This window comes from Corvus moneduloides, chromosome 6 (assembly GCF_009650955.1).
Source record: "Corvus moneduloides isolate bCorMon1 chromosome 6, bCorMon1.pri, whole genome shotgun sequence".
NCBI lineage: Eukaryota > Metazoa > Chordata > Aves > Passeriformes > Corvidae > Corvus > Corvus moneduloides.
In genome coordinates this window covers 39,939,119-39,965,715 of record NC_045481.1, presented here as the reverse complement: position 1 = coordinate 39,965,715, position 26,597 = coordinate 39,939,119, and the positions used below count along the sequence as shown (strand labels likewise).

General features: G+C 39.2%; 1 protein-coding gene across 14 annotated transcripts in view; it reads left to right on the top strand.

Annotated features, from left to right (window-relative positions):
- CELF1 (CUGBP Elav-like family member 1) overlaps positions 1-26,597 on the top strand; it is a 64,303-nt gene that overhangs the window by 36,926 nt on the left and 780 nt on the right. For 6 of the 14 annotated variants that reach the window (XM_032111129.1, XM_032111130.1, XM_032111125.1 and 3 more), the window contains 10 exons: positions 1,848-1,982; positions 2,179-2,258; positions 2,643-2,804; positions 4,142-4,223; positions 7,146-7,274; positions 13,596-13,709; positions 13,891-14,076; positions 14,939-15,082; positions 16,741-16,908; positions 22,597-25,585. In XM_032111129.1, the coding sequence (XP_031967020.1) occupies positions 1,848-1,982; positions 2,179-2,258; positions 2,643-2,804; positions 4,142-4,223; positions 7,146-7,274; positions 13,596-13,709; positions 13,891-14,076; positions 14,939-15,082; positions 16,741-16,868 (1,160 nt within the window). In that variant the 3' untranslated portion in view covers positions 16,869-16,908; positions 22,597-25,585. Of the gene's footprint in view, positions 1-1,847; positions 1,983-2,178; positions 2,259-2,642; positions 2,805-4,141; positions 4,224-7,145; positions 7,275-13,595; positions 13,710-13,890; positions 14,077-14,938; positions 15,083-16,740; positions 16,909-22,596; positions 25,586-26,597 lie in introns of those variants that run through there. The other 8 variants (XM_032111124.1, XM_032111123.1, XM_032111120.1 and 5 more) reach the window with 8 other exon arrangements.

The window sequence follows — 26,597 nt, the reverse complement described above, 5'->3', positions numbered from 1 at the left end:
ACACATTGGCCATTTCAGATGGATGAAGAATTTAGCATCTACCACTGGGTAAATGATCATTTATCCATGCATTTCCTTGTGAGTTTATATACATACATACATGCATGTATCTGTTTTGTCGCAACATAAGCAAAGAAAGCTTTTAGCATCCTGTCATTTCAGCCTTTCTAGGCTTGGCCAAATTTTATTTTCTTCATTTGCAGTAGTTTGTGTCGCATCATGGAGAAGATAGTCCTGGTTCGAGAAAGCTTACCTCTTAATATAATTGAAAACAGAAGATGGAATAAATGGGTAGCATATAGTAAGAGTAATTCCATCTGCAGATTCCTCCATGGGTATACAGGACATGTTCCTGTGTAAATATATCTAGAAAGGAGAAATTCTTTTGAATTTTGTTGGGAGGAGAACAGAATAGGTTCTCTAAACTAAAACTGATCTTGCATTACATACAAACACACATACAAATATCCTGGGAAAATAATGGAAAGAGAGAAAAGTATTTAATGGAATTTTAGGATGGTGATTCTGAGGCTGTTATTTAACTCTTGAGTGTAATAACAAGTGAAGGTGACAACAATAAATAAGAAAGCATTAGTTATGAAAGTATTGGAACTTGCCACTTAGAAGAGGGAGTCTGGATCTCTTGAACTAAAATGGACTGCTAAAAGGATTTGAAAGCAGCTTTCTGCTCTAAGACCAGAAAGTGAATTGGGTACAGCATGAAGATTTAATGGCCAGTTAAAGCTGTGTCTGCTGGAATAGTTTGGAGTTTTCCTTTCCAGCACCATAGAAGACTCAACAAATGAGTTGATTTCCCCTCACTATAGCACTGAATAGGAGAAGACTTTATTGAAGCTTCAAAATGTGCTAGAGCCTTCATCATACTATATTTTATATTGTGATGAATGTCGTATATCTAAACGGTTTTGTATTTTCAAGAGGTATATATAATTTGCTTCATCCTTTAAAAGAAAGTGTTTCAGAGGTGATTAGCATCCTTAAGTAAATCGAGAGTATAAAATTCTGCTCTGAATTCAAATTTACCCCGCTCCCACAAGTGACCTTCAGCTGACATTAGTAACAACTAACTGAAAAATTAAGAGAAATGTCTTTCTGACCCATTTATTTTAAAACAGTCTGCACACTGACAAGTATTCTTCAACTCTAATATATCTAGTAGCATCAGTATGTAGAGCCAAGAAACAGTACCACACAGTCCATGGTTTGATTTGAGGTGTTATTTTCGTGCTTTTGGTGCAGATCAGAATGGGCGTATCACTAACAGAAGTAAAAGTGGTCTGTTTTAGCAACTGCTGTTGTTTCCACTGTTGAGAGAGGAGCATGAGGAAATGGGCATATCTAAATTCAAGTGATTGGCAGGAGGCTAGAAAGAAGCTTTCTGCAGTTCACTTGCTTTTTTATATGCAGTTAGGTATATGTTGGCGGTCTAAAGATAGAATAGGCAGAGGAAAGACGATCAAAGTAGTCCAATAAACCACATTCAAGCCTTCTTTCTCCTGGAACTGAAGAGGTACAGAGAAGTGCTGAATCTGACATATTTTTTTCCTTTTTTTTTTACACTCCTGTTGTTCACAGTCTTCACAAGCTAAAAGTAGTCAGCAAGTTAGAAACATCAAATCATAAAACAGGCATCCATGAGGTTCATTAAAGTACCTCATATGCATCCTCTTAAATTGAAGAAACAGTCCATTACTGGGAATCTGGTTTTGATAAGCCCATATCCTAAATACAAGGGAAATAACTGCAGTTAATGGAGAGGACTTGACAAAATAAGATCTAGAAAGCACATACTTGCTGGTAATACTTTTTATCTTTTGATTCCTTAGCAGTAGAAGATAGGAAGTTGTTTATTGGAATGATATCCAAGAAGTGCAATGAAAATGATATTCGAGTGATGTTCTCCCCCTTTGGGCAGATTGAAGAATGCAGGATATTACGGGGCCCGGATGGCTTGAGCCGAGGTAAGCAAAGCAAGAAGCTTTTTTGGCAGTTTGAGGATGCTGGAGGCTGCCTTTTGCAACTCAACCTGGCATTTGAGCTTTTTCAGTGGTTCCCACCTACACCCCCTCCCTGCCCAGTAAGCATTTTCATTCCTGTATTCACCCCAATAGTTGTGGAGGTAGTGAACAACTTGATTCTTTTTTGTTCTTTCCCCAGGTTGTGCATTTGTGACTTTTACAACAAGAGCCATGGCACAAACAGCAATCAAAGCAATGCACCAAGCACAAACCATGGAGGTAAAACAAGTTAGTGGGTGTCAGGAGCAGATGTAATTTGTCAGACAATCACTATGGAGTTTAAAGGACTAGAGAGCAGAGAGCAGGATAAGTGCAGTTGTGTGTTTCTTCACAAATACTGCTCCTGGACCTTTGTGTTTATTCTGCTCTATTTTTAGTGTTTGAGATAGAAACTTCATCTGCAGAAAAAATACCAAAATACAAAATCGAATTAAAAGCAAACAAGATTTTGAGCCTTTGATAAAATGTGCTATTTGAATATTTATGTGTCTGCATGTATGCATAGAGGAGGAGGGAAATGCTTCCAATGACTGGGTCTTAATGCAGTATTTTTGTGACTACTGGGGATAGCAAGTATGTAATTGTTTGAATTGCTGTTTGCAGGGTTGCTCTTCTCCCATTGTTGTAAAATTTGCAGACACGCAGAAGGACAAAGAGCAGAAACGAATTGCTCAGCAACTTCAGCAACAAATGCAACAGATCAGTGCTGCCTCAATATGGGGAAACCTGGCTGGTCTCAACACACTTGGACCCCAGTACTTAGCAGTGAGTTTCTGATTTGATCTGTTTTCATCTCTTCAGGGTTTGCAGTGTCTGACTGTCTTGCAATGTTTAATATATTCATTTTTAGAAGGCTCCTGGTAGATAGGAGCTGGGTTCTTAATCCCCATTTTGTGGATGAGAAGGCTGAAACTGTGTTATGTGCTCTCATCTAGCTGGGATACATTTAAGGGAGGATTTCAACCCCAGTCACAGTAGCCCTAATTACTGAAACCTTGGGGTTTTCTCCTGTGTTCTGTAGAATGTGCTTTTTCTTTTTTATACTACTGCCTCAATGTTTACTATATAAATGCCCTTTTCATGTCTATCTGATGGCATAGTTCTTGTATTCCTTTATCATTTTGTTTCCGTCATCCTCTTCCAGTGTAACCTGGAACAGTACTTGGTACTGTCCAAATAGAAAAGATCAGATTGGAAACAGAGTAAATAAACCCCAACAACAAAAAACAAACCAAATAAAGACAAACCCTACAGAAAATAGAGAGAAACTACTCTCTTTAGCAAAAATGATGTAACAGAAAGTAGACTGTAGTTTCATTTTGGTTGATTTTGCTGGGTCCCTGAAGGATGAACTTTTCAAAAACTGATGTGCTCTGACTTATGTGGGTTGCCAGAGTAGCTCTGAGAACTGTATTTATGCAAACTAAAGTCTGAGGAACAGAAAAGGAAAATTTCAACTCATTCTTGGTATGGTGTATAGTTGAAATGGGGCAATTCTCTTACTACTTTTTTAGTTTGGGTAGATTGGATTTTTTTTGTAACACCAACTAGTTAATGGAGAAAGGAACTGGAAATCTCTAAATAGCTTCTGAGCTGAGGCTTGAAATGTCTCTCACATCTACTGTGCATAAGGAAAGTAGAGGAGGTTCTCTCATGGTGGCTCTTTGGTTTTGATATGGCATTGCCATTTATCCCATGCTGGCAGTGTCAGCTGTAAAGTCTGTTTTGAGGTAGCATATCCTTAGGGGTGGCAATCCTGCCTTAGGTGCTTTGAATAGAAATTCTCTCTCACTACTTATTCTGCTGGTTTTGTCTTGGTGTATTGGCTATAATTTTCCCTCAGCATTGATGCTGTTGAGTGAGGAAAGCATTGTGCTGTTGCTTTGGCTGCAATGTGATGCATGGGCTACGTGGAGCTTCACTGTGGTGGTGCTCTGGCTGTATTGTTCAGAGAATTCTCTTTACGCTTTGCTATGGTGTGGTGCATGGGCTGCAGGAATTCATTTGTGACGGCGCTCTGGCTGTGGTGTGATGCAGTTTCTCCCAGAAGCAGAGCCAGCCCTCACTCTCACTCTTGTTTTGTTTTTTGGTGTAATGTCTAGCTTTATTTGCAGCTCCTTCAGCAGACAGCAGCTGCTTCATCTGGGAACCTGAACACACTGAGCAGCCTCCACCCCATGGGAGGTGAGTTTTTTTCCACCAGAAGACAAATTCAGTGCCAAACAAAAGAGAACAAGGGTAGAGAAAGTAGCCAAAAGGCTGTAGGCATTTTAATCTCATTTGAAATAAGTAGTCCTGAGTTTACCAACTCCTTTGAAATGACAGGAATTCTCTGCTACAAGTGTGGATGTTCCTTCTTAATCTTAGTTAACTCTTGTCCCCAAGGTAAGTGGTGGTATCTACCCAACCTCTGGCATTTAAAATTATCTTCCCTTATGGATAGCAAAAAGAATGCTCTCTGTATTTGTTTTCATGCAAACAGGTGCATACATGATGAACTGTGTTTTGAAAGAGGCACTAATGCACATGTATTCAGTGGTACTAGATTCTTAGTTTTCCCATTTTCAATGTATTTAAGGACAAAGCATGGAAGTTGGAAATACACTGTTGTTAGAAACGTGAGCTAGTCCTTCATTCAGATTCTTCTATTCATTCATTTGAATTACAGTTAATTATGCCATTGCTGTTAGGGAAATATCAGCTTCATAGATATGAGCCCAATTCCTTGCTGTGGACTGCTAGTCAGAATATTCACTGAGTATAGCAGTCCTGGATTGGTTGTCCCTTTTGTCTTCACACAGTTGGGAATAATAAAACACATGTTAGCAACTCCATTCACCACATTACCTAAACTCTTCTGCTGGCAGAAAAACCTATAGTTTTGATTTTAATACTGAACACTTTTAACTTTTCAAATTGCCTCCTGGAGTTTTATGGTGATTGCCAATATCACACGCCCTGTCTGTGAAGAAGTTCATCCAAAAGTGTCTTTGTAGATTGACTTGTGTTGGCTGGTGCACCCATCAGTAACAATTACAAGCTTTTGCGAAGTTTTATATTTTCTCTTGTAAGAATTTTGATTTATACTGGAAGTTGATTCTAAATTCAGCTTCCTACTTTGATTTCTTTCATGTTATACCTACCTCTTCAGAGCTCTTAGATCTAAGACTCTTGCAAAAAGCAATTTTTTTAAAAGTCTGTTTCACTAATATCCTGTGTGGTGATGATCTGTTTTGTTATGCACATGATGCTGCCTTTTTTCCCCTCCTGTGTCTGCTTAAAAACAAGATGTAATAAAGGAGAAAGTACAGCAGTAAGGACTGGAGCAGAGGGAAGGGAGTAACTAGCTGAGACTGAGAAGTTTCCAGGGTAATTCTGTCTTCACTATTAAAAAAAAAAAAAAAATTAAAAATTGAGAAACCAGACGTATAAATAGCATGTTGCATGGTTTTTCCAAATCTGTGATTCTCTACAAAAAATTTGTAGTTTTAAGGTCTTGATAATATCTCAGCTGATCTCCTTTCTTGAAATTCATAGAAAGAAAAATTAAGTAGGTAATTAGATCCCAAACTATGTCAGACTTTGTAAACAAAATTTAATCTTGAAGCTGTTTAAAAGCAGATGGGAAAACAGTGTGGTGACAAGAGGACAGGTGCTGTGTGCACATGACAAACTGCTTCAGTAAGGAACAAGCTGCTCTGTTCTTCATTAGCTCCAACACTTGCACTTTTAACCCTCTGTAGCACAATAAAAGGAAAATAGAAAACTTTTTGATTTTAACTTCCTGCTTTTATGTTACAATGGAATCTTGTGTATCTAAATAAAGGCAGAATCCACTTGTTTTGGGAACTAAATTTGCCTAGGGAAACAGACCCTGCCACAAAGAGAAAACAATTTAAAAAGTTAAAAAATCCAAACAAACTATCCTAAAGGTATTATAATTATTTTAGAAAATAATTAGTTTATACTGCATTGTCACATTCTTATGTTGTCTGTTTACATGCTTGAATTACAAAACTGATGTTTTAATTATTTGAGTTGTGTGCTTTGCTCCCAAGGTCTTACCAAGTATCCAAAAGATGAGATACCACCTCTGCTTAGGATGTTCTGATGTTGTTAAATTAAGGGTGATTAATTTAGTTTTGTTTTTAATTATGTTGGGAATAAATATTAGAGGTTGTCTGAAGTCAGATGAAGAGAGGAGGAATTGTTAAAGTAATCAAAGGTAGAGACAAAAAAGATGGAAGGTAAGGGAAGAGTGAGGGGAGGCAGAATTGGAAGAATGGGGCTAGTCTACCCAAGGATGGCTAAAATACAGAATTAAGGAGGAGATCCATTTTAGTGATAATTCTGTGGCAGGAAAAGAGGACAAAGTACAGTCAGTACTGACCAAATGGTTTCATTCAAAAAGGATGGTTCAAGATGAAGGTGAATCAGATGAATAAATTGACCAGTAAAATTCATAAGCACAGGGGTCCCTTCCTCCCCCTGCAGTATTCCATGCTCCCTATGCACAGCATGCCTGAGGCTTCCTGTTTTCCTTGCCAGTGTGTTTGACCAGCCTACACATACATTGGCTGATCTGTGGTCAGGACTTGCCACTTAACAATTGTCTCACAATTGACTGCTGCTTCTTGGCTGCCAGGGGGAGCAAACAAAACATGCTGGTGCTCAGCTGATGGTGGGTTAAAACCATTACTTTGTGGCCACTGTGGTGTGAGGCCTTCGTGAAAGAATTTGCAGTTGCTGCTGTCCCCATACAAAGAGCATGGAGGGACAATGAGAGTGCATGAGCTCTCAGACCCTGACTTCACTCTTATGCTTTTGTTGACTGGAGAGAACACTGCTTGAAAATTTCTGTACTTTGGCAACTCCATCTGAGGTAATGACTACCTGGCCTCTTCCCGAATCACATCTATCTGGCCAAACAAAACCTTTTTAATTATAGCATGGAATTGCAATGTAGAAAAGAGCAGTAACTAGCATTAAGCCTGTTGCTTTTAAGCTCCTTCCTGTTCCTCCCTTGTGATGAGGTTGCTGGATCTGTTACCCTTGCGTGATGGTGGCTCTTACAGGAGAAACTCCACATTCTTGCCTGTGTTGCAGGACTGAATGCGATGCAGTTACAGAACCTGGCCGCGCTGGCAGCTGCGGCCAGTGCAGCTCAGAACACACCGAGTGGCACCGCTGCACTCACCTCCTCCAGCAGCCCCCTGAGTGTGCTCACCAGCTCAGGTAAGAGACTGCCCGTGCTGTAGCCTGACATGCATTGCCTTGGAAGTCCTTTCAGGACAGATGTCACCTGTTTTGTCTATCCCTTTTTGTCACTTTCATGTTGATCTTTAATAGATAAACAGTTTACTAGTAGATTCACTGGCCTCTGTTCAGGGTAGATATCTTTGCCATCAGCAAAGGCTTTTTTACCTGCTGTGTCTCTTCCTCCAAATGGTCAGATTAATTTAGAGTAAAAAAGAATTTTTGAGGTCATCATGAAGCAGAAAGGTAGGTGACCTCCTTCCAGTCATGTTATTGCAATTCCATCACATATTTGGTTTATCTGTGATTTTAGGCAGGCACTGTGGTAAATACATCCTGTTCCTCTCAATATGGAAAGAGAAAATGCCTTTAGCATGAGGTAATGCATTCTGTGCACTAGAACAATACAGTTTCTATTCCATTAATGAAGATAAGAATATTATAACTTCCTCATAAAAGTAGTATAAACAGACACCTAGCACTTTTACTGGAAAGTAGTTGTGTAGAACTTAATGTATGAGTTGCACATAAAAATCAGTATCTTCCTTTTGTGTGGCTTTTATGTGTTTTGTTTGTTTTGGGTTGGGTTTTTTTAACTTTAGAATATGTATATTAACCAGAGATACTAGAATGTCCAAGTAGTGTTTTTTTGCTGCCTTATTGTTAAAAGTGATCATTAAATGCCACAAGCAAAAAACTAAAATAAATTCAATTGTGCTTATGGCAGACCTGCTAAGTTTTTGTCACAAACAAGGATCAGTATTCTACTCAGTTATTTCTATCCTATTTCGAGTTTTTACTAAATCCTGGCATGAGAAGGGAGACCCTCTATTTTCAGGGTGTCAGTTTTCCAGCATCTCTGGCTTCTATCCTACAGAGTTGACATCCTCACCTGTGATTGTGAGAGACCAAAGAGGGCTGGAGGGGAGGGGGTTTTAAATTTCCACATGTAGATTTTGAATTGCGTAGGAGGACCAAGGAGCCGGCTAAGAGATTATAAAGAGATTACAAGGAAAAGCTGTTTAGAAAACCTTATGTCACATGATTGGGAATTAAACCATGGGTGCTTTGCACAGTTTTCTACTTAAAGAAATTCCCAAGGAAGCATTTAGTTCAAAGAGTGTTCTGTTGCTGGACATTATTTACATAAGAACTTTGTGGTCTGCAATCCTTAAAAGATTGAAATTTTAAAATTTATCTTGACCCCCAGCTATGTATCCTATTCTATAATTAAAAAACAAACAAAACCAACAAACAGTGAAAAGTTCAGACTACACAAGAGCTGCATTTATAACCCACTAATGCTTCTTCATCATAAAGGAAGCACAAAGGTGAATATATCTGAGAGTTTCTCCTTTATTTCCTCATGCTTTGTCAGGTTACAATTTGCTGTGCTGGCATTTAGAACTAAGATTTCCTTATTGGCTGTCATGTCTAATGACTGCAGCAAGTTTGTTCTCTGTTTTGTTGAGGTGGAGAAAGGGGCTGGCAGGTTGTGAAGTTCAAATGTCAGATGTGCTAGAAAAAGCAGAAACAGTCCCTTATCAAAAGCATGCAGTGAAAGGACAAGGGCAATGGGCACAAGTTGCAGCCGAGAAAATTCTGATTAGATAGAAGAATAAAATTAATGGCAAGAGTGATCAAGCTCAGGAACAAGATGCCAGAGGGGCTGTGGAATCTCCATCATTTCAGAGACTGAGAATGCAATCAGAAAGGACCCTTTCAAATTCAGAGGTTAGACCAGCTCTGAGCAGACTGCTAGACAGGATGATCCACAGAGGTCCCTTTCAAATGAAGTTATGCTACTATCGAGCAGTTCTTTGGAATTGTTTTCCCCTCTGTGAATTTTGGCTGTTCCACAGAACTACACAGGTTCCTTTTTCCTTGGCGAGAGACGTATTTGAGGAGTCTGTTCCATTTTTTATCATGCTGGTGGAGGGGCTAGGGGGTGGGGAGCAGCCCATTTTCCAGTACTTTCTGTGCTGAATCCAAATAACCTTCTGATGGTCAGTAATATCAATAAATGATTGTGTGTTAACAATTCAGTTATCATGAAGGATCATTTGTATTAATATCCTATACAGATGTATCAGTTCACTCTTCACAGGCTTGTAACATGAAGCAGGCACTACTGTATTGCTCTTTAAACCTAATTTCAAGTATAATTTTAAAGAGTAAAGATTAGCTTTGTTCAACAGAAATAAAAAGTTTTGGAGGGCTTGTGGTCTATAAGTAGTCACTGACATCAAACTCTGAAATGGTTCTAGTGCTTTTCCTTAGAGGTATAAATATGCTTCACCTTTTAAAACTGTACTCAAATTGGGATGAGGGGAAGCCTCAATGTATACAGACACATTCAATCCCATGATAATTGCCTGTAATTATGCAGCTTTTAAACTCTTGAGTCTTTAAGCAAACTTGAAAATCTATTTGGATTATTATTCATATGTGCATTCACTCTGTATGTATTCACATAGAAGGCTGTTGGACTCCACACAGAAAACATCTATCCCTCCTGAAGCACACCTAGACCTTGAAGAAACTCAGTATATAGCAGTTCAGTACCATGTGTTAGTAAGTGCTTGCCTTGTCTGAGGGACATATGGCAACATCTACTGTGATAACCTCTTAAACCTAACTGCAGATGAGATGACTAACTCCTTGACTTCTCTCCATCTGTCATCCAAATGTTCACCTGATGCTTATTTGGACATCTCTCCTCAAACTGCATAATTGGTGGAAAAATCCAGACAGTCCTTCTCCATAGTTGCCTTCTTGATCTTCCTTCATCTGCACTGATATTTGTTTCTGGGGAACTTGGAAGTCTACACAGTGCAGTTCATGGACTATGCATAGGTTACATGTCAAAATGGTTCAACTCAGAGGGGTTACATATTGTGATTGTGCTGTCTTCCTACCCATTTCAGTCAATTTCCTTTAGATAGTTCCAAGCACAACTGTGTTTTTTGATGTAGAATGGGTTGAAGTAAAACCTTCAAGCTTGCTGAAGATCAGCTGCTCTTGGAACTGAACAGTCTGCTGCTGTTAGGTAGTTATTGTTGCAGAGACCATGGCCATAGACAAACTCACTTAAACTGCTAGCTCGTAAAAGGGATGTTCAAGAAAATATTATAGAAGTATCTCAGGATAGGAGTGTCTTGTCTGCCATCTTTTTGACTCAAGCACCAATAAGATTGTCTGCTCCAGAACAGAATAGAATGGTTGCAAACACTGAGGTATGTTTCCATTTTCACTCCTTCTAAGGACAACCTCAAAGGTCCAGCAAAGCTTAGATGATTTTCTTGGCCTTGGTGTGTCTCTGACAAAATTGTTTTCAGAGATAGCATAGTATTTCTGGTTTTACTGGAACTAATTCCGGCACAGTTCAGTCAGATTCATCGCCTGAATTTAACTTCTCTTCAGGTCATTGCTTGGATGCTACTTGTCTGAGTTAGGACAGGCTTACTGTTCCCTCAGTTTACCTACCTCCACAAGTTGTTACTTGATGTCCTTGTCCAAGTTTCATTATCTTTCTAATCATATATCTTTCTACAAAGCTCTTCTTTATTACATATTCAAATTTTCTGAAAACTTTAAATATTTTCAACTGCTTCTGTTAGAGTTAGCCTTTTTGACTAAATATAACTCAGTAGATAGGTCTAAGAAACTTAACTTTAGAAGCAAGAAAAAAAACCCAACAACCCACCAAAAGTTGCACAGAAACAATGCTAGGAATGGAGTAAAGAACATGTATAAAACAATATTGGTTTTCCATCCCCATTTCTCTTTTCCGATCTAAAATATAATACAAGAAAAACTGTAGAACAGAAATAATGACTAGAACTGTGGCACTCCTCCCCTGTTAGCAACAGCCTGAAAAATAGAAGACTGACATGGGAGAAGGATATGATCGCAGCCTAGAAATGCATTAGTGTTGTGATGAAGATGAATAGGGAAAAACCAGTCATTAGGTATTTCAAGAAAATAATTGCATGATTTCAGGTCAAGTTGTCACCTGATAATTTAAAAATAAAAAAGATTTTTCTTAGCATAGTGCATGATCAAATTGCAGAAGTTGTGCCTTAGAACATAGTAGAGTCCAACAATTCGGTGTTCAAATTGCGCTGAAATTAATTAATGAAAATCATAACTTTATTACAAAGACACTGCCTTTGGCTGAAAAAATCCTAGATTCACAGATGGCTGCGTTGGTATACAGACCATGCATAGGAAGCAGTCCTTTGTAATTGCCCTGTATTTCTGCTTTACTGTTGCTTAACTGCCTTTTGTCATCATCAGAAATGGGATGCTGTCTTCAATTCCTTCATACATAGGATCAAGAAAATACAGACAAGTCTTCCATTTTCTTGGCATTTTCAGTACTAAAGCATTTCTTGTTTTGCCTAAAGCAATTTCTGATAAAGGCAGCTAAACTAAAATAACTGTGTGATCAGCTTTTTATAGTGGTTTAACTGAATTTATTTAAAATCACAACCTTTTAAAATAGGGAAGGTATCCATTTTCTCTCTCACTTCGTTCTCTAGCCTTTTTTTTCTTAGCTGCTACTATTTTATTTGGGATAGGTTTGGGAGGGTTTTTAAATGGTGTTCTCATCTGTCAAATATAGTGTCTTTTTGAATTATAAAGATCAGCAATGAAATGTTGCAGAAGCAAGTGATATTTTAAAATCAAGGTAACTCTATGATTTCTGAACTCTGGCTTTTATTCAGCCAGCTGTGTTAGGTTTTCTACCAACTTGAGGGTTATACTGTAACTTGTTCTCTGTCTTTTCCCAACATTTAATATGCTACTGATAATAAGACATGAAGTATCTCCTTTTCCTCAAGAGTATCTTGAAATATAGTTTGGGACATCGTCTTTCAATTTTTGATTTATTAGGAGAGTTTGTCTAAACATGTACTAGAGGAGGTGTATCATTTCTTCTGTTAGTACAAAAGGTGGTATGAAGCGCAGCTCTCTGGTTCTCATGTTGCTTTTGTTAGGTAGAGCTTTTGCTGGGGCTTGTTAGGCTGTATTCCATTTATATAGTTCCAGTATCCCACCCCAGCTGAGACTTTGTGCCACATATATGAAGTGGTAAATATGTAGTGTGTGTGAAACTGCTTGAAAGATGCTAACAATTCCTTTAAAGTTTTAATGGATGTATGCAGCATAATCGCTAATCACAGAAACATGAGGAAAACTGAAAATGCCTCAAATTCAGTTCTTCTCTTACCCCCTTGGTCAAACCAATAAATTCCTCTTGAAAGGAGACTACAAGATGCTTCTACAGCATCAGTGTTCAGTATCTTTTAATTTTTAGCAGCCATAAATATTTTCTAGTGCATCTTGTGCAGTAAATTTCAACTTCTTGGTTAATAGCAATACACATAGCTTTTCTCTTTCACTAGTGCACAAACCTGTTAGAAAAACCACTGCTATATAATCATAAAAATACTAAGCATTTCTTATTTTATGATGTCCAAAAATTTTTGTAGATGACCTCAATTTGAACTTCTGTTTCTTGTGATATACCAACTTGGAAAACTTTTTTTTCCTCATGATTTTGATGTTGACTTCTGTAGAACTAACTGTAGAAATTGGTAGGCCATGTAAGCTGTTACTCTGCTAGATACTGTATCTGCAGACTTCTCTTACTGAGTCAGTGTGGTTGAAGACGTTGCTGGAATAGCCAATAGAGGACAGACTCTGTATTTTTGGATGTACATTTCAAGACTTTTCTCAGTCCTAGCCCCAGCTGCGGCAGTAGGATTTTTAATAGAAAATTATTTAATGTGTCAAATTAATCTAGGCATGTGGTGTTCCTGTTCTGGCAGTATTGGAAAACCATATGCTCAGCCTTCTTTAGTGTCCCTAGTATCTATGTTGCAGGTCTTTTTCACCCTGAGTGATGCTTCAAGGATATATGTTAATACACAGCAAGAGACTCTTTCTTTAGGCAGCAGGAAACAGGGCATCACTGCTGGTTACCTTATGTTGAGATACAGTTTAGCCAACATTTGTATAATGTCTCAATCTTACGTGTCTTACACTTACTGACATTATTATTGCTACAAAAAATAGATGTTATGATGAAGTAGAAACTTTCAAAAAATGGAGGAAGGGCTTAGAACGTATAAGAAGTATGATCAATCAAGTGGGCTTGGGGTTTTTTTTTTTACATAAAGTTGCCTGGATCTGTTCCTTAATAGTTTTTTCCACTGGAATAACTTAATGAAGAAGCTGAATTATCAGGACCAAAAAAATATTAGTTGAAGTTTAATTATTTTGTTTTAATAGCAGGTTCTTCACCTAGTTCCAGTAGCAGCTCCTCTGTTAATCCAATGGCTTCTCTTGGAGCATTGCAGACACTGGCAGGTGCTACAGCAGGCCTGAACGTTAGCTCTTTAGCAGGTAAGTGATGTGTAGTGGTGGCTTGGGGGAATCGCTGATTACCATTCCTCAGCCTGGGCTAGCTCTCTGGGGTGATTTTTTCTGCTCCCTGCTTTTTGTAACCATGCAGAGTGTTTGAAAGGTTATTGATCTGGCTCAGTGGAAGCACTCAGTCATCTTTTATTTCCTCTTTCTTATACAGGAATGGCAGCCTTAAATGGAGGACTTGGCAGTGGTGGTCTCTCAAATGGGACAGGTAGCACAATGGAAGCCCTCACACAGGCTTATTCTGGAATCCAGCAATATGCTGCTGCTGCACTGCCCACACTCTATAACCAGAGTCTCTTAACGCAGCAGAGTATTGGTGCAGCAGGAAGTCAAAAAGAAGGTAGGCAGAAAGTTGTAGAAACTACTTGAGAGGGGTTTTCAAAAGGGCCAGCTTAGCCCTTGCACCTACCTTATCTGCAGATTTTTTATTTGGTGGCATTTTTTAGAATCCAGGAGTTACGGAAGATAAAGAAGGACTGTGGGATGTTTCTACTAAGGGCTGCTCAAAGTAGTTTTTATACAAGACGTTTCTCATGGGGTTTGTCGAGTCTTAAGTGCTTCCTTAATCATATTCCTCCATGTTCTCAGAGGGAAGGAGAATATGAGTCTACAGCTCACTGTCAGAGAATCAGATGTGGTTTTGTTAATGTAGTTTTCTTGGTCCTTCATATCTTCCAACAGATACTTAATGCCAGTCTTTTCACTCTTCAGATTCAGGTTAAATTTAATAAGTAGTGTAAAGTAATGTAGAATGTAGGACTAAGTTTTCAGCAGAATGTAGCATGTTTAGAAAAGAATCTGTTGGATTCCAAGCAATGTGATTATTTGTGTTTTGTATGGAAATTTATTTAGTTGCTTTGGGACCACAGGTTTTGCATAGCCATTTTTTGTTTAGTCAACATCTAGCACTCAGACTTACTGTTCAGCTTTCATTACAGCAAGTATCTGTGAACCAGTTGTGGCACAATGTGTAAAGTACAAACAAAAGTGGTGAGAAAGAGCTAGAATTATTTGAGTGATCAATCCCAGCAAAGGGTCATGCTAATTTATTCTGGAATCAAGTGCTCTGCAGTAGTGTAAATAGCAGTTTCATTGTTTTATCTAGAAAATTTGTCTTGAGTGGCTATTCCACCTTTTTTTGTACAATGGGTATATGGTATCCATGCTCTTTCTGAATGTATTATCCTACTTGTTGTTTGAAGGTCCAGAGGGAGCCAATCTGTTTATCTACCATCTTCCCCAGGAGTTTGGGGATCAGGATCTGCTGCAGATGTTCATGCCATTTGGAAATGTCGTCTCTGCCAAGGTTTTCATTGACAAGCAGACCAATCTAAGCAAGTGTTTTGGTATGTTGGATCTACAGCTTCTCTATGAGGGGAAGCAAAGGAGTAGACACTGATCTCTTCTCTCTGGTGACTAGTGACAGGACCCAAGATAAAGGCCTGAAGCCTTTAAGGGGGGGGTTTAGGTTGGATATTAGGAAAAGGGTTCTTCACCTGCAGGGTGAATGGGCAGTGGAACAGGCTCCCCAGGGAAGTGGTCACAGCACCAGCCTGACAGAGTTCAAGGAGTGTTTGGAAACTGCTCTCAGACACACAGTGTGATTCTCGGGATGTCTTGTGCGGGGACTTCAGTCATCTTTGTGGATCCATTCCAACTCAGAATATTTTATCATTCTGTAAATCATTAGCTGTAAAAAGGTGGCTTTTTTAGTAATCTCTTTTTCAGTATATTGTCTAGTGTAGCTTTTAAGTAAGTAGTGAATCTCTATATATTCCTAAAAAACTAAATAAACCAAACACTTCCAGCAATAAACTGTATTTTCAATGTGACTTTTTGCTTTTCCCAATTTCATACTGTTGTGCCTCATAGTTGTGTTCTGGCCCTAGATAATTCTCCCTGAGATCAGTTGGTTAGAGCATGATGCTAATAATGCCAAGGTTGTAGGCTTGATCCCCTTTTGGGCCACTCACTTAGGAGCTGGATTCCTTGATCCTTGTGGATTCCTTCTAACTCAGAATGTTCTATTACTGCTATTTGTGTTTGCAGACTGTAAACCTGAGATAGTTCCTCCTCTTCCTGTCTTTTCAATAAGTTTGTGTTGCTCTCTATATTACTTAGTACATTATGATTATGAATTATTTCTATTAATATATTCATATATATTTATTGTGGGTACCGTATTGCATTTTTGAGGTGCTGTAAGCTCTCATGACTTTTTATAGATGGAGATTTATTGTGATGGAATAGGAGAGGTGAGCCTTTCTCTATGGTTTTGATAGCTTTGTGTCTACATAATATCCTGAATTTTTTCCTATTTGAGCCAAAAGATGTAGACAATCTGGTGCTTTGTGAGAATACAAAAATATGCTGATCATTCAGCTATGACACCTGCATATTATGGACAGGTAGACATTGACAGGAGTGGGAGTTATTCTCACTCCAGACATTGAGTGGAGTTATTTAAAATAGGTTCCTTCAAAACCCTGGAGAAGTTTGTTTTCAGGATAATCTTTTCCAGGAATGATATGCAACCTCTCATCTGAGAGCATCCTACACATAGTAGAGGTACCAGTGCTACCCTTCCTTGACAAGCTATTTCACTCCAAACAAATCTGCACCCGTAATGTCATGAGGGTGATTTCAGTCTTGTATGTTTAATGAGCTTTTGGATCTGGATGAACATTTTCCAGGTTTGGTTTTTTCCCAGGTATGAGTTCTTATAAAATAAACAGCAGTACTTATTTTGTTGATAGACTAGAAAATGTTATTTTAATTTCCTGAGCTGTGTATATCTATCCAAAGTTCCATATGTCAGAAATCAATGCTTTGTTTGAGAGCCCCTAGAAGTTATTATGAGGAGTCTAAAACAGTTGTGAGCTTCTGAAAATGACACTTCATGCAAGCCTCTCTGACCTTGTGAGTGCTTGCATTTCCACTTGTGAGTAGCTGTTGTGGGCAGCTTTGGCAATTTTGGGGTAATTGTGTGTTTTCCTTTCCTCAGGTTTTGTAAGTTACGACAATCCTGTCTCTGCACAGGCTGCCATTCAGTCAATGAACGGCTTCCAGATCGGCATGAAGCGGCTGAAAGTACAGCTCAAGCGCTCCAAGAACGACAGCAAGCCATACTGAGCACCCTCCCCTCCGGGACTGGAGTGAGAAGGATCTTCTGGTAAGTTGGAGAGGAGCGCACTTAGTGATTCGAAGCCCTAAGGCTGTGTTTTTACAGTCCTGGAAGCTGATCCATGCCTTCTATCTGGCACATCTTCCCTTGAAGACTCTGCTGCAGCCTCTGCTGAGAATCCCGCTTCGAATGGAGGACAAGTTTGTGCTTTTGTTTCCAGTGTTTTACTTTGGAGTTTAGGTGCCATATCACTGAGGTTTTTTGTTTTGTTTTTTTTTTTTCTCCCTTATTTGAAGTTTGCTGTGTTTGTAACCAGTGTGTGTTGAGAAGGACCAATGCCAGCTCCTTGGGGTGGGGAGAGAAGGTTAAAGGGAGCAGCAGAAACTGACACCACACTGCCTTGGGGTAGAGAGGAGAAGGGAAAGCAGAAATAACACAGAACAGCTGATGAAAACAAAGATGGGCAAGGAGAACAGAGTCCTGGGTGGGAAAGAACTGGCTCCATGTAGCCTTTGTCATGCCCCATCCACTCTTTGAGATTTCCTTAACTGTATGCCAACAGTGGGAATTTAGTAAATCATCTCTAAAGCGGGAGATGGGCTAAAAGGGTGAACACACTAACAAGCCAAAGGAAAACTGCAGATTTTTTTTGCTATGTATAAACTAGTGTTTATATAGCACTGTGAATGTGCACAGCACTTTATAAAATTATTAGATAATGTCTCTGCCCAGAAAATTTCACACTCTATCTACAGTGGAATATTAATGATGCAGTGAATTTCTCCATATATAAGAAAACTTAACCTATGTACTTTATCTAGGTTTTGTGGAAGGGTAGAGGCAGCTTAGTCTGGATGAATACATATGGGTCTGGAAACAAGAAACTTTAGATCCCTGATAACCTGCAGAAATTTTTGATTATTTTTCTTCTTAACAGTTGATCCCATTCCCCATTTCTGTGGAATAATGTCATTTTTTTGCAGAGATTGCTATGAATTCCTTTTCATAAGCATAATGTAAGTGCTGATTGTTTATTGAAATTATAATTTCCTGTTTTGTTGGGGTTTTTTTGTTGAACAAAACTTGTGCAGTGACTTGGTCTAGTAATTAGGTGTATCCTTCTACTGCAGTTTTCCTTTAAGGTGGTGTGTACCAGTGCAAAACAGGCTAAACCAGGAGCTGCGGAACCAGAGTATTGAGCCATTCAATCTTTTTCTGCCTTTTGGTACTGTTATCTTTTCTATTGAAGAAAAATTGAACACACCTCCTAAGTGAACACACACTTCTTCTGCACACTAGTGAAATTGCTAGTGCAGTGCTAAGGGCCTTTGATATTCACTGGTTTTAGGGGGCTCAAAGGACTTTTGACACTCTGGCCTGAGCTGTTTCAAGAAATCAGTGTAGAGTTCCATTTTATAACCACCAAAATCCACCTCTGTCACAAGAGGAAGTTTACAATTTCTGTGTGTTTAACAGAAGTTCAATTTACCTCATAATATCTCCTTTTCCTTGTTTTCTTTGTATTCCTGGGTTGTAAGGCTGTTTCCCAGGGCACCAGCTAACACTGCAGTCTGGGAGCCAGCTGCTAAATGATGTGTGTGGGTCAGATGTGGGGTCAGGACTTCGTGTTCTACTCCAGCAGGAGGAGCACTAAACCCATCAAACCTGAGATCTCTGGTCAGAATCCCCACTTGTCTGCAGTGATCTATTGGGAATTTTGGGCATTTCCAGGGACTGGGCCCCCTGGGATCTCAAACCTCAGAATTACAAGGCCTGATAAGTAACATCCAAGGGGAGCCCTTTCCAACTCTTAGATTGAAAATCAAACAGTTGATGTCAGTCTGTCCGTATTGATGGCAGACAGGTAAATCTGTCAGTATTATTTAAATAATTCTGTGGTGGCAAAGTTTCGAAGGCCAGATTGCCAAATTTCCCAGTTATGCTGGCATGTGGTACCCTTCTATGTTAATTATTTGAATCTCTCTAGAAACGTAAACATACACTGAAGTGAACCATGTACACTTGAATTCTGCACCATAGGAAAGATGTGTCCTGGTTTTCTGAGAAAAGAGTGTTGGAGTGTGAAGGCCTCCAGGGTGATAATGGGATTTTTTATATATATATATATAAATTATATACTTTTCAAAAAAAGGAAAAAAAAAAAAAAAACATAAAAAAACATAGTTGGGAGCAACTGCTCCAAGTGCAACCTGCTGTAACCAAGAATGTTGTTTCTATTTTTATAGAAGTTTTATACCGCTCCAGGGTGGAGAATATTTATTACCTAAATTATTTCACTGGAAAAAAAGGCCAGGGTTTTGTAGAATCCTGAATGTGATTGTTTTATACACACAATGATGTGCATGATTGAAACTACTGATTTTCAGTGGCCTGTTTGCAGCCCAACAACTGCTAAACGAGGAAGATGAATGCTGTGAACCAGTGGAGGAGAGCACTGTGCTCTGGGGTCTCTACAGTCACTCTTACCTTCTTTGCACCCTACCCCACTGTACTATCCAAGACCTTTGTCCTGTTTTTCTTTTAACCTGATGCTCTGACCTCTTTACTATTCATTGCAGTTGCCCCAAATTAGATATTTTAGCTTCTTCATCCTATAGTGTGTCCTCAGTACTGTAACTTACAGATCAAGCTTGGCATTGTTGCAAATAGGTGCGACTTCTATTAATTTTAGGAGATTCACCAGTTTACACTGTGGCTTAGTTTGATCAGTGACTCCTCCCAGACATAATCACCTTAAGACACCTAACTTGGGCTAGCTCTTGTGCCTTACTGGCATAACTATAAGTATTGCCAAAAAGAAAAAGAAGATTAATCTATGCAGGTTAAATTTTAAAAGATGTGATCCTCAGATGGTTTGAATCAATGCAGTTCAGCTCTCTGAATGCAGTAGAGCTGCATCAGTTTTCACCAGCTGAAGATGTTGCCCTTTTTGTGTATTTGTTTCAGATTTCCCTTTCTCGATGTATCAATGTGTATGTTGCCAAAGTTAATAAATGTATCAAGTTTGTGACTTGGGCAGATTTTTTTTCTAATAACAAAACTGATCAGAGAAAGTCAACATTTCTGTGTCTGTTTGGTGGCTGCCGCTGATTGTGAGGATTTAGGCTGCTCTTGCCTTTCAGTCTTAAGCCAGTTTTCTTCCTCACTTATTGGCAGTAAAGTCTGGGATTTTGGGGACTTGGGGCTTTTAAATTTTATTTTTAGTTCATATCATACTCTCATTCAAGTGCAAATCAAATCAGTGTCAAATGCTTTACTTCCCAGATAATACAATAGGAGTTGGGTGAGTTCAAATAAACTGCAGAAGGTTGGCTGAAGTAGCCACATGGACAAAGTATGCTGTATGCTTAAAACCAAAGAACATGATTTTCTACAATAAAAGCTAAAAGGACTTCTGATGAAATAGAATTCCTTATTATGTGTGCCACCAGGAAATACTTAATATATTTTTAGTTTACAAGGTGGAAACAGTCTATTTAATAGATTGATTCTTTTTCTCAGGAGATACTTGATTTTATTGCTGTAATAAGGTGAAAGAATTATGGACTTAGTCTGATACTGCTTAGTGTCAGTACTATAGTAAATGAAATCATGATTTCTTCAGTCCCTAGATAATCAATAGTCCAAAACATGATAGCTCTTTTTAGTTTAGCTTTTTTTTTAGTACAAAGCTGGCATTATTAAAAAATTCCAGCTCAGAAAAATCTCACCGGCAAATGTATCTGTCAGGAAAAAGCTTTTCACCTGAATACTGAAAGTCACATATTGTGATAATTCTATCATGCAAGCTGAATCTAACTGAACTGATAATGGCTATGGATTAGGGAAGAACAACCAAGTAGAATGAAGCTGTTCCTATTTTATTTGGAAATACCTAAAACCAACTTGGATAAAGCAAATTGCAAATGAAGGGTGCAACTATGAACAGGTAAAATGCTTTGAAAGCTTCTTGTTGGAGATATTTAAACCTAAAGATGATTGATAGCCCTGAGCTTACCTGCCACAAAATATAAAACACAGAAGGCAGAATTATCACTATTGTGAGAATAAAACGAGGACAAACTGGAATAACTTTCTCCAAGTCATTAAGACCTTGTCCAGCATCTCACGGTTCTGTTCTTATAGGCCAGTCTTTCCATAGGGCTTTGATGTAACTTAGTCTTTGCCCTCAACATAGCTGAGTGAAATATTTGAAAAATCCATATCAAGAAAATCCCCAGACAAATCACACAGAGGATTTCAGTGGTGCATGCTTAGATGTCACTTGATTTCATGCTTCTTGTTGTTTCTCATGCCTCAGTTCATGATAAATTTGCCTTTCTGGTTTAGGAGTGAAATCTGTCACCTACCTGCAAATTATCTAGAGTATTTCTTGAAATATAGAAATAACTGCAAGAGTTGCATTGTACTCTGTTTGCTGGAGTTGGTTTAAACTCTGTACTAAAGTCCTTTCCCTTTATTGGAAAGCATGAAAAGCAATTTAATCTCAGCAGTTCTGCTAAGAGGAATGTTGCTGATTTAGTAGACAAAGTGTTTCTTGTTGCTTTGGAAGGAGAATGCAACACTTGCTATTCTCAAATTATGTAAGATAATATGCAAATCTCACCTTGTTCTAGTCTGTAACCAGAAGCTTTGAGATGTGCTGAAGATTAAGGCCACAAACAGGAGCTAAAGGGGAGTTGGGGGTGCGGGGAGGTAGAATAAGAAAACAATCTGCTTCCTCTCTCCTCTGCCTCCCACTCTCATCCCAAAATGTTCCTTGTCTCTTGCAGCTCACAAGCTGAGGGGAGGGAACAGAGGTATTTATGTCACTTAATATAAGAATTACTTTTTTATAAACTCTTTAAGAAAATTTCAGGAAACACATTTTTTCTGCTCATCAAACTGGCAACAGTGACTGTAGAGCTTCTCAGAGCCCAGAATCGCCTCCTCATGAAGCCAGGGAGCTGAGGGCTGTTACATAAAAGGTTGGGAATGGAAAATCCCTGTGCAGGTCTAATGGTATGAAAAGTGCTCAGCTAGGACAAGTCTTAACTTGCAGTCAAGTCTTAAGGAATTCTTCTCTGATGTGTGGGCTTTTTGTCTTGTATAATCTTTTTTTTTTTCCCCTTTTCCAAATCACCCATCCCCAGTTACATGGGCTCCTAGGGAATGAGAAGGGACTATAGCTAAAGGAAAGAACGTGAATTTGCTGGGCTACTACTGCCTAAGATCTTCCCATGTTAGAATGCAAGAAAAGTCTCAACTGTCAAACCACCTGTGAATCCCTTGTGTCCTCTGTCTTGTCTCTCATGGTCTCAGTCTCTGTGGGCAAATGTCTGCCCTAGAGTCATATTTTTTGGAATCGGTCTCCTGGGGAGGGAGCTTACTCTGTTCTAAACAGAGGTAGTGGACACACTGGGCACAGGGCAAGGTGACTGCATGCTAACCAGTGTGTCACTAGGCTGTGGAATGCTCCACACACTGGGTGCTGAGAGGGAAATCCAGGCCTCTGCTTCCATTTGGTTTCTGGCAGTTTGATGTTTACTTGGTGTCCTTCATGTACTTTGACTTTTACTTGTCCATCGTTGGCATGTGCTGCCCTTCCCTGTCAACTCCCTTCCCCAGGAGATCTCATTGTACAGTGCCCATTCTTGTTCTCTCTCTCCGTGTTTGGATGTACTGCTCTGTGTAACTCAGTGGGTCTCCCTCTTTCTGGTTTGTTTTTTTTTCTAGATTCCTGCCGTTTGTTCATCGTTGTGCCTAAAGCATGTCGATGTGGCGTTCAAGTACATCGTCCAAATCCTTGTCTCTTCAGCTTCTCTGATGCTTGAACTCTCACCTTTGACCTTGTGTTGACCTTTGATGCTGATGTGTATTTTTATTATGTTTCTTTTCTTTTTTTTTTCTTTTTTTTTTTCTTTTTTTTTTTTTTTGTGCTGCCAAATTGGTTTTGCTAGAAAGACTGCTGAAGGGGAATATTTAAACTTGCATTTGAATATAAAAGAATTTCTATTTTTCTAGACCTTCATAAGATAACCACTTGATTTTGTGAATCTGATTCTTTGTAATTTGTCTTCAGAGCAGCCTTGCTAGCATACCTTGTGGAGTATTTGTATTTCTGTGAACATACAGCCAATCACTTTCTAGGCTTAGTTTTTTCTGTGTGCTTAGTTTTAAAACCACAGTTTGAAGAAAAAGTCAATTATATGGTGTGACTCAATCTTTCAGGAGACTTCCTAGTCACATTTTGCTGATCTGGTTTCTGTGCTTGAGGAGACAGCATGTGTTTTTATGAGTTCAAACTTGTGACTTGAAGTGGCATCAACAGAAAACACTTGAACTACATTTTCCTCTGATTGTAGCTACATTTTTGCCCTGGCATTTACTGGTTTTTTTTTAAAGTATTATTATTTTTATTTTTTCCCCTGCTTCCCTGTGTGATTATCAGTCTGCAGTGAAAATTTGATCAAAGTTGATGTTGTATTTTGTTAAGCTCTGGCATGCTTGGTTTTTTTGTAACTACAATCTCCTCAGCAAAATGTGATGTTTTTGTTTTAATCTTTCAAACTAAGATAGTGCCCAGAAATGTTGTGCATGTTTCCTGCTGTTTCCTTCACACCCTCGTATATATCACCTTCACCTCTCTGTTTTCTATAGTTTGTGCAAAAACTGAGCAATTTAATGGGTTTCAAAGGTATCCTTTAAATTGGTGGTTTTGGTATGACAAATATCTGATCAGAAGCCCCCTGAGGGCATCTACCTGTGCACTTAGACTGTCTGCCTGACAGAGCACCTGGACCTTGCTCCATTTCCAGTGCTGTCAGAAGCTCTGAGGGTGCTTGGTTACACTGTTCCCCTACTGGAAGTTTTGGTGGAAGGGGATAGCTTGGAGCAGGAAGGTGGGGGAACTCACAATATTTCTGTTTCCAAAGTTATCCGAAGCTAGGGCTCATTTCAAGCACTAAGCATTTTGTACCAGTCAGGGCACACTTCTGTGAAGTCCAGCTCCAATCTAATACCATCAATCAGAGCTTGGTGGCAGGATTCTGGAAGGATCTAGGTTAGCTCATGAATTAAAGTTTTTTAAATATCCCAGAGAAAACATTTGTAACACTGGTCCAACAACTGCTGGCTCTTTTCCCAAATGACAAGCACAATACAACAGCCTCTGAAGCTGTTACCTGAACAGGGTACCATCCCCAGCTCTCTTTTCAAGGGCCTTAGCTGGGGAATCTCTGCGGAGATTTTTTAGTTTTTGTTTAGTTTTTAATTGGGTAATGAGCTGAGCAGTTTTTCTGGCTTCAGGATGAGCTAGAACAGGTTACTGCTCTCTGGGTAGCAGGCTTCCCCTGCCCTACGTACCATCTGCACAAGTAGAAACTGGGAAGTAGCTTCTAGATGAAGGCACCTGAAGAGTGCGTGCTGTGATGAAGTTTCAGTCAGAAGCAGCAGCAAGCTAGTGTAGGTATCTTAACAGTTGAAATAATGTGAAATGGAATTCCAGGAGAAGGGTTTTTGCTAAGAAAACAAGTAGAGTTTGATTGGATAGAAATCCTAATTTTGTCCAGTGTTCAGGATAACGTAAAGATGCAAAGATTGTTTTCTATCCTACTCCTGAGTTGGTTGAGGATACTGTATTCTCAATAGGTATTGACCAGACTTGTGTAGACAGTCCTTAATCTGCTTACAAAACAGAGCAATTTGAATATGGTACATGTACCTGGGAGTGAATCGTGAGGCTGAATGAAAAAGGGTAGAGACTCGCTTATTTGGGAAGTAGGGTTGGGGGCTGGCTGCTGTTAGTCCCACAGTCTGAATGCACAGGGCTGTGCCGGGAGGCACTGATACCCTGCAGTGTATGGAGGAACTGCCAGTACGTTTCTGTACGTGTGCGCTTGGTTCCGTAAGGAACCTTGGGGAAACCTGTGGAAAAATATCTGAAGAAAACCAAAATGCCAAATGTTGGGTGTTTCTTTCCTTTCTTCTTTCCTTTTCTTCCTTTGGTTGTTTTAATTGTTCTGTGGTGGTTTTAATGGATTTGAGACAGTGGAGCAGCAGCTGCCTTTCTGATTTTTGGCTGCTTTTTGTGAATAATTTAAAAAGAAAATTTACATTTTGGAGACAAACCTGTGGGCTTTTTTATTGGTACAAACATTGTATTTAACACTAGGGGTTTTGTACAGTTTTTTGCCTTTTCTACTAGAAAACAATGTAAAGTGATTCACAATGTGACGAGAAAACAAATTGCCACTATGACCAAATGTAGAGTCTGTTCTGCAGTTAACGGGATTTAATCAACTCGAAGTCGTGGTTCAGTCGTAGAAATGCTTTTCTTTATCTTGTTTGAGCTGTTCCTTTTTTTCTTGTTTTGATTTGCAAAACAAAATGTCTCTTTGTGTGAAATTGTGTTGTACTCTGTAGAGAATTACAGATTTTACTTTAATGGTTTAAAAAGCAGAGGAGCGCGTGTTGCTTTTCTGATCTGATCACAGAGTTTGTGTAGTGGATTTAAAAATGAAAAGATTTGTTACAAGTTTGGAACAAGCGAGTATGTGTTAAAGGAATTTTCTTCCTTTTGTGTGTGTGTTTTTTTTTCTTTTTGTCCCAAAGGGCAACTTAAAGCTGTTTTAATTGCACAGACACACCGACAACAAGTCATTTTGTATATGCCAAGTGTGGTACCTTCCTTTGTTTATTTGCTATTAAACTGTTTGAGAAGAGTCCTTGTGTGTTGTATTTGTGTCTTAAACTTGAGGTTCTTTCTGGGTCCAAGTGTGAGAAGATGAAGAGGGAGATGAGAGAACTATTTTCCAGTTTCTTAGCTGTGAGCCACAAAAATTTTCATGGCCCAATACCACTTGCTCTGCATGTACAGTATCACCTTGGATTTTTACTTCTGTGCAGATGAGCTACTTTGAGTAGAAATGGAAAAGGTTTTCTGGTTGATGTACCTCCATTTTGTATCATTTGACAGTCAAGTCCTGAGCTACTTTGAGTAGAAATGGAAAAGGTTTTCTGGTTGATGTACCTCCATATTGTATCATTGGACAGTCAAGTCCCCTTTAGATATGGAAAAGCTGAGGATCTTGGATAATGCAAATACGTGCAACACTTGGGAGTGAGGAGTAGGCATATCCAGCCTCACAGAACTGGTGCCATGTAGCCACTTGGCTGTCCATGCACTTGTGCTTCAGAGTGTTTCAAGGGCTCAATACCTTGGGCATAACAGCAGCTCCTCTGCAGGAGCAGCGTAAGTGCGTGCTGCTGTGTGGGATTAGAGAGGCACCAGCTGATGCCGCTCTCATGAGCCCCATACTTGCCACTGCCTCCTTCCCCTTCCAGGAACACAGCCAAGCTTGCTGAATCTGTCTGCATCAAGGTATCTGCAGCCCCAGTGCTCCTGGTCCTGGATGTATTACACCGGGAAACCCTGAATGGATCTGGATTACTTACTAGTGATAAGCAAAGGCTACCTGCTTTGGTCTTAGAACTAAGATATCTTTACAACTCATTTCAAATTAATAAAAAGTATTTGGCGTAGGCAAAGCATAATTCATTTAGAAACCTGCCACAAGTCTGACACGAATATTGCCTCTCTCAGAAGGAAAGTACCACAATGGCCATGACTTTGCCACATTTCTGAAAGCTCCTAAAATTCCATTACATTATTCCTTCCTTCTGCTGTCTTGCATCTTGGAGACTTGCAAGCATTTTTAGGGCAGCTGTGTTTCTCC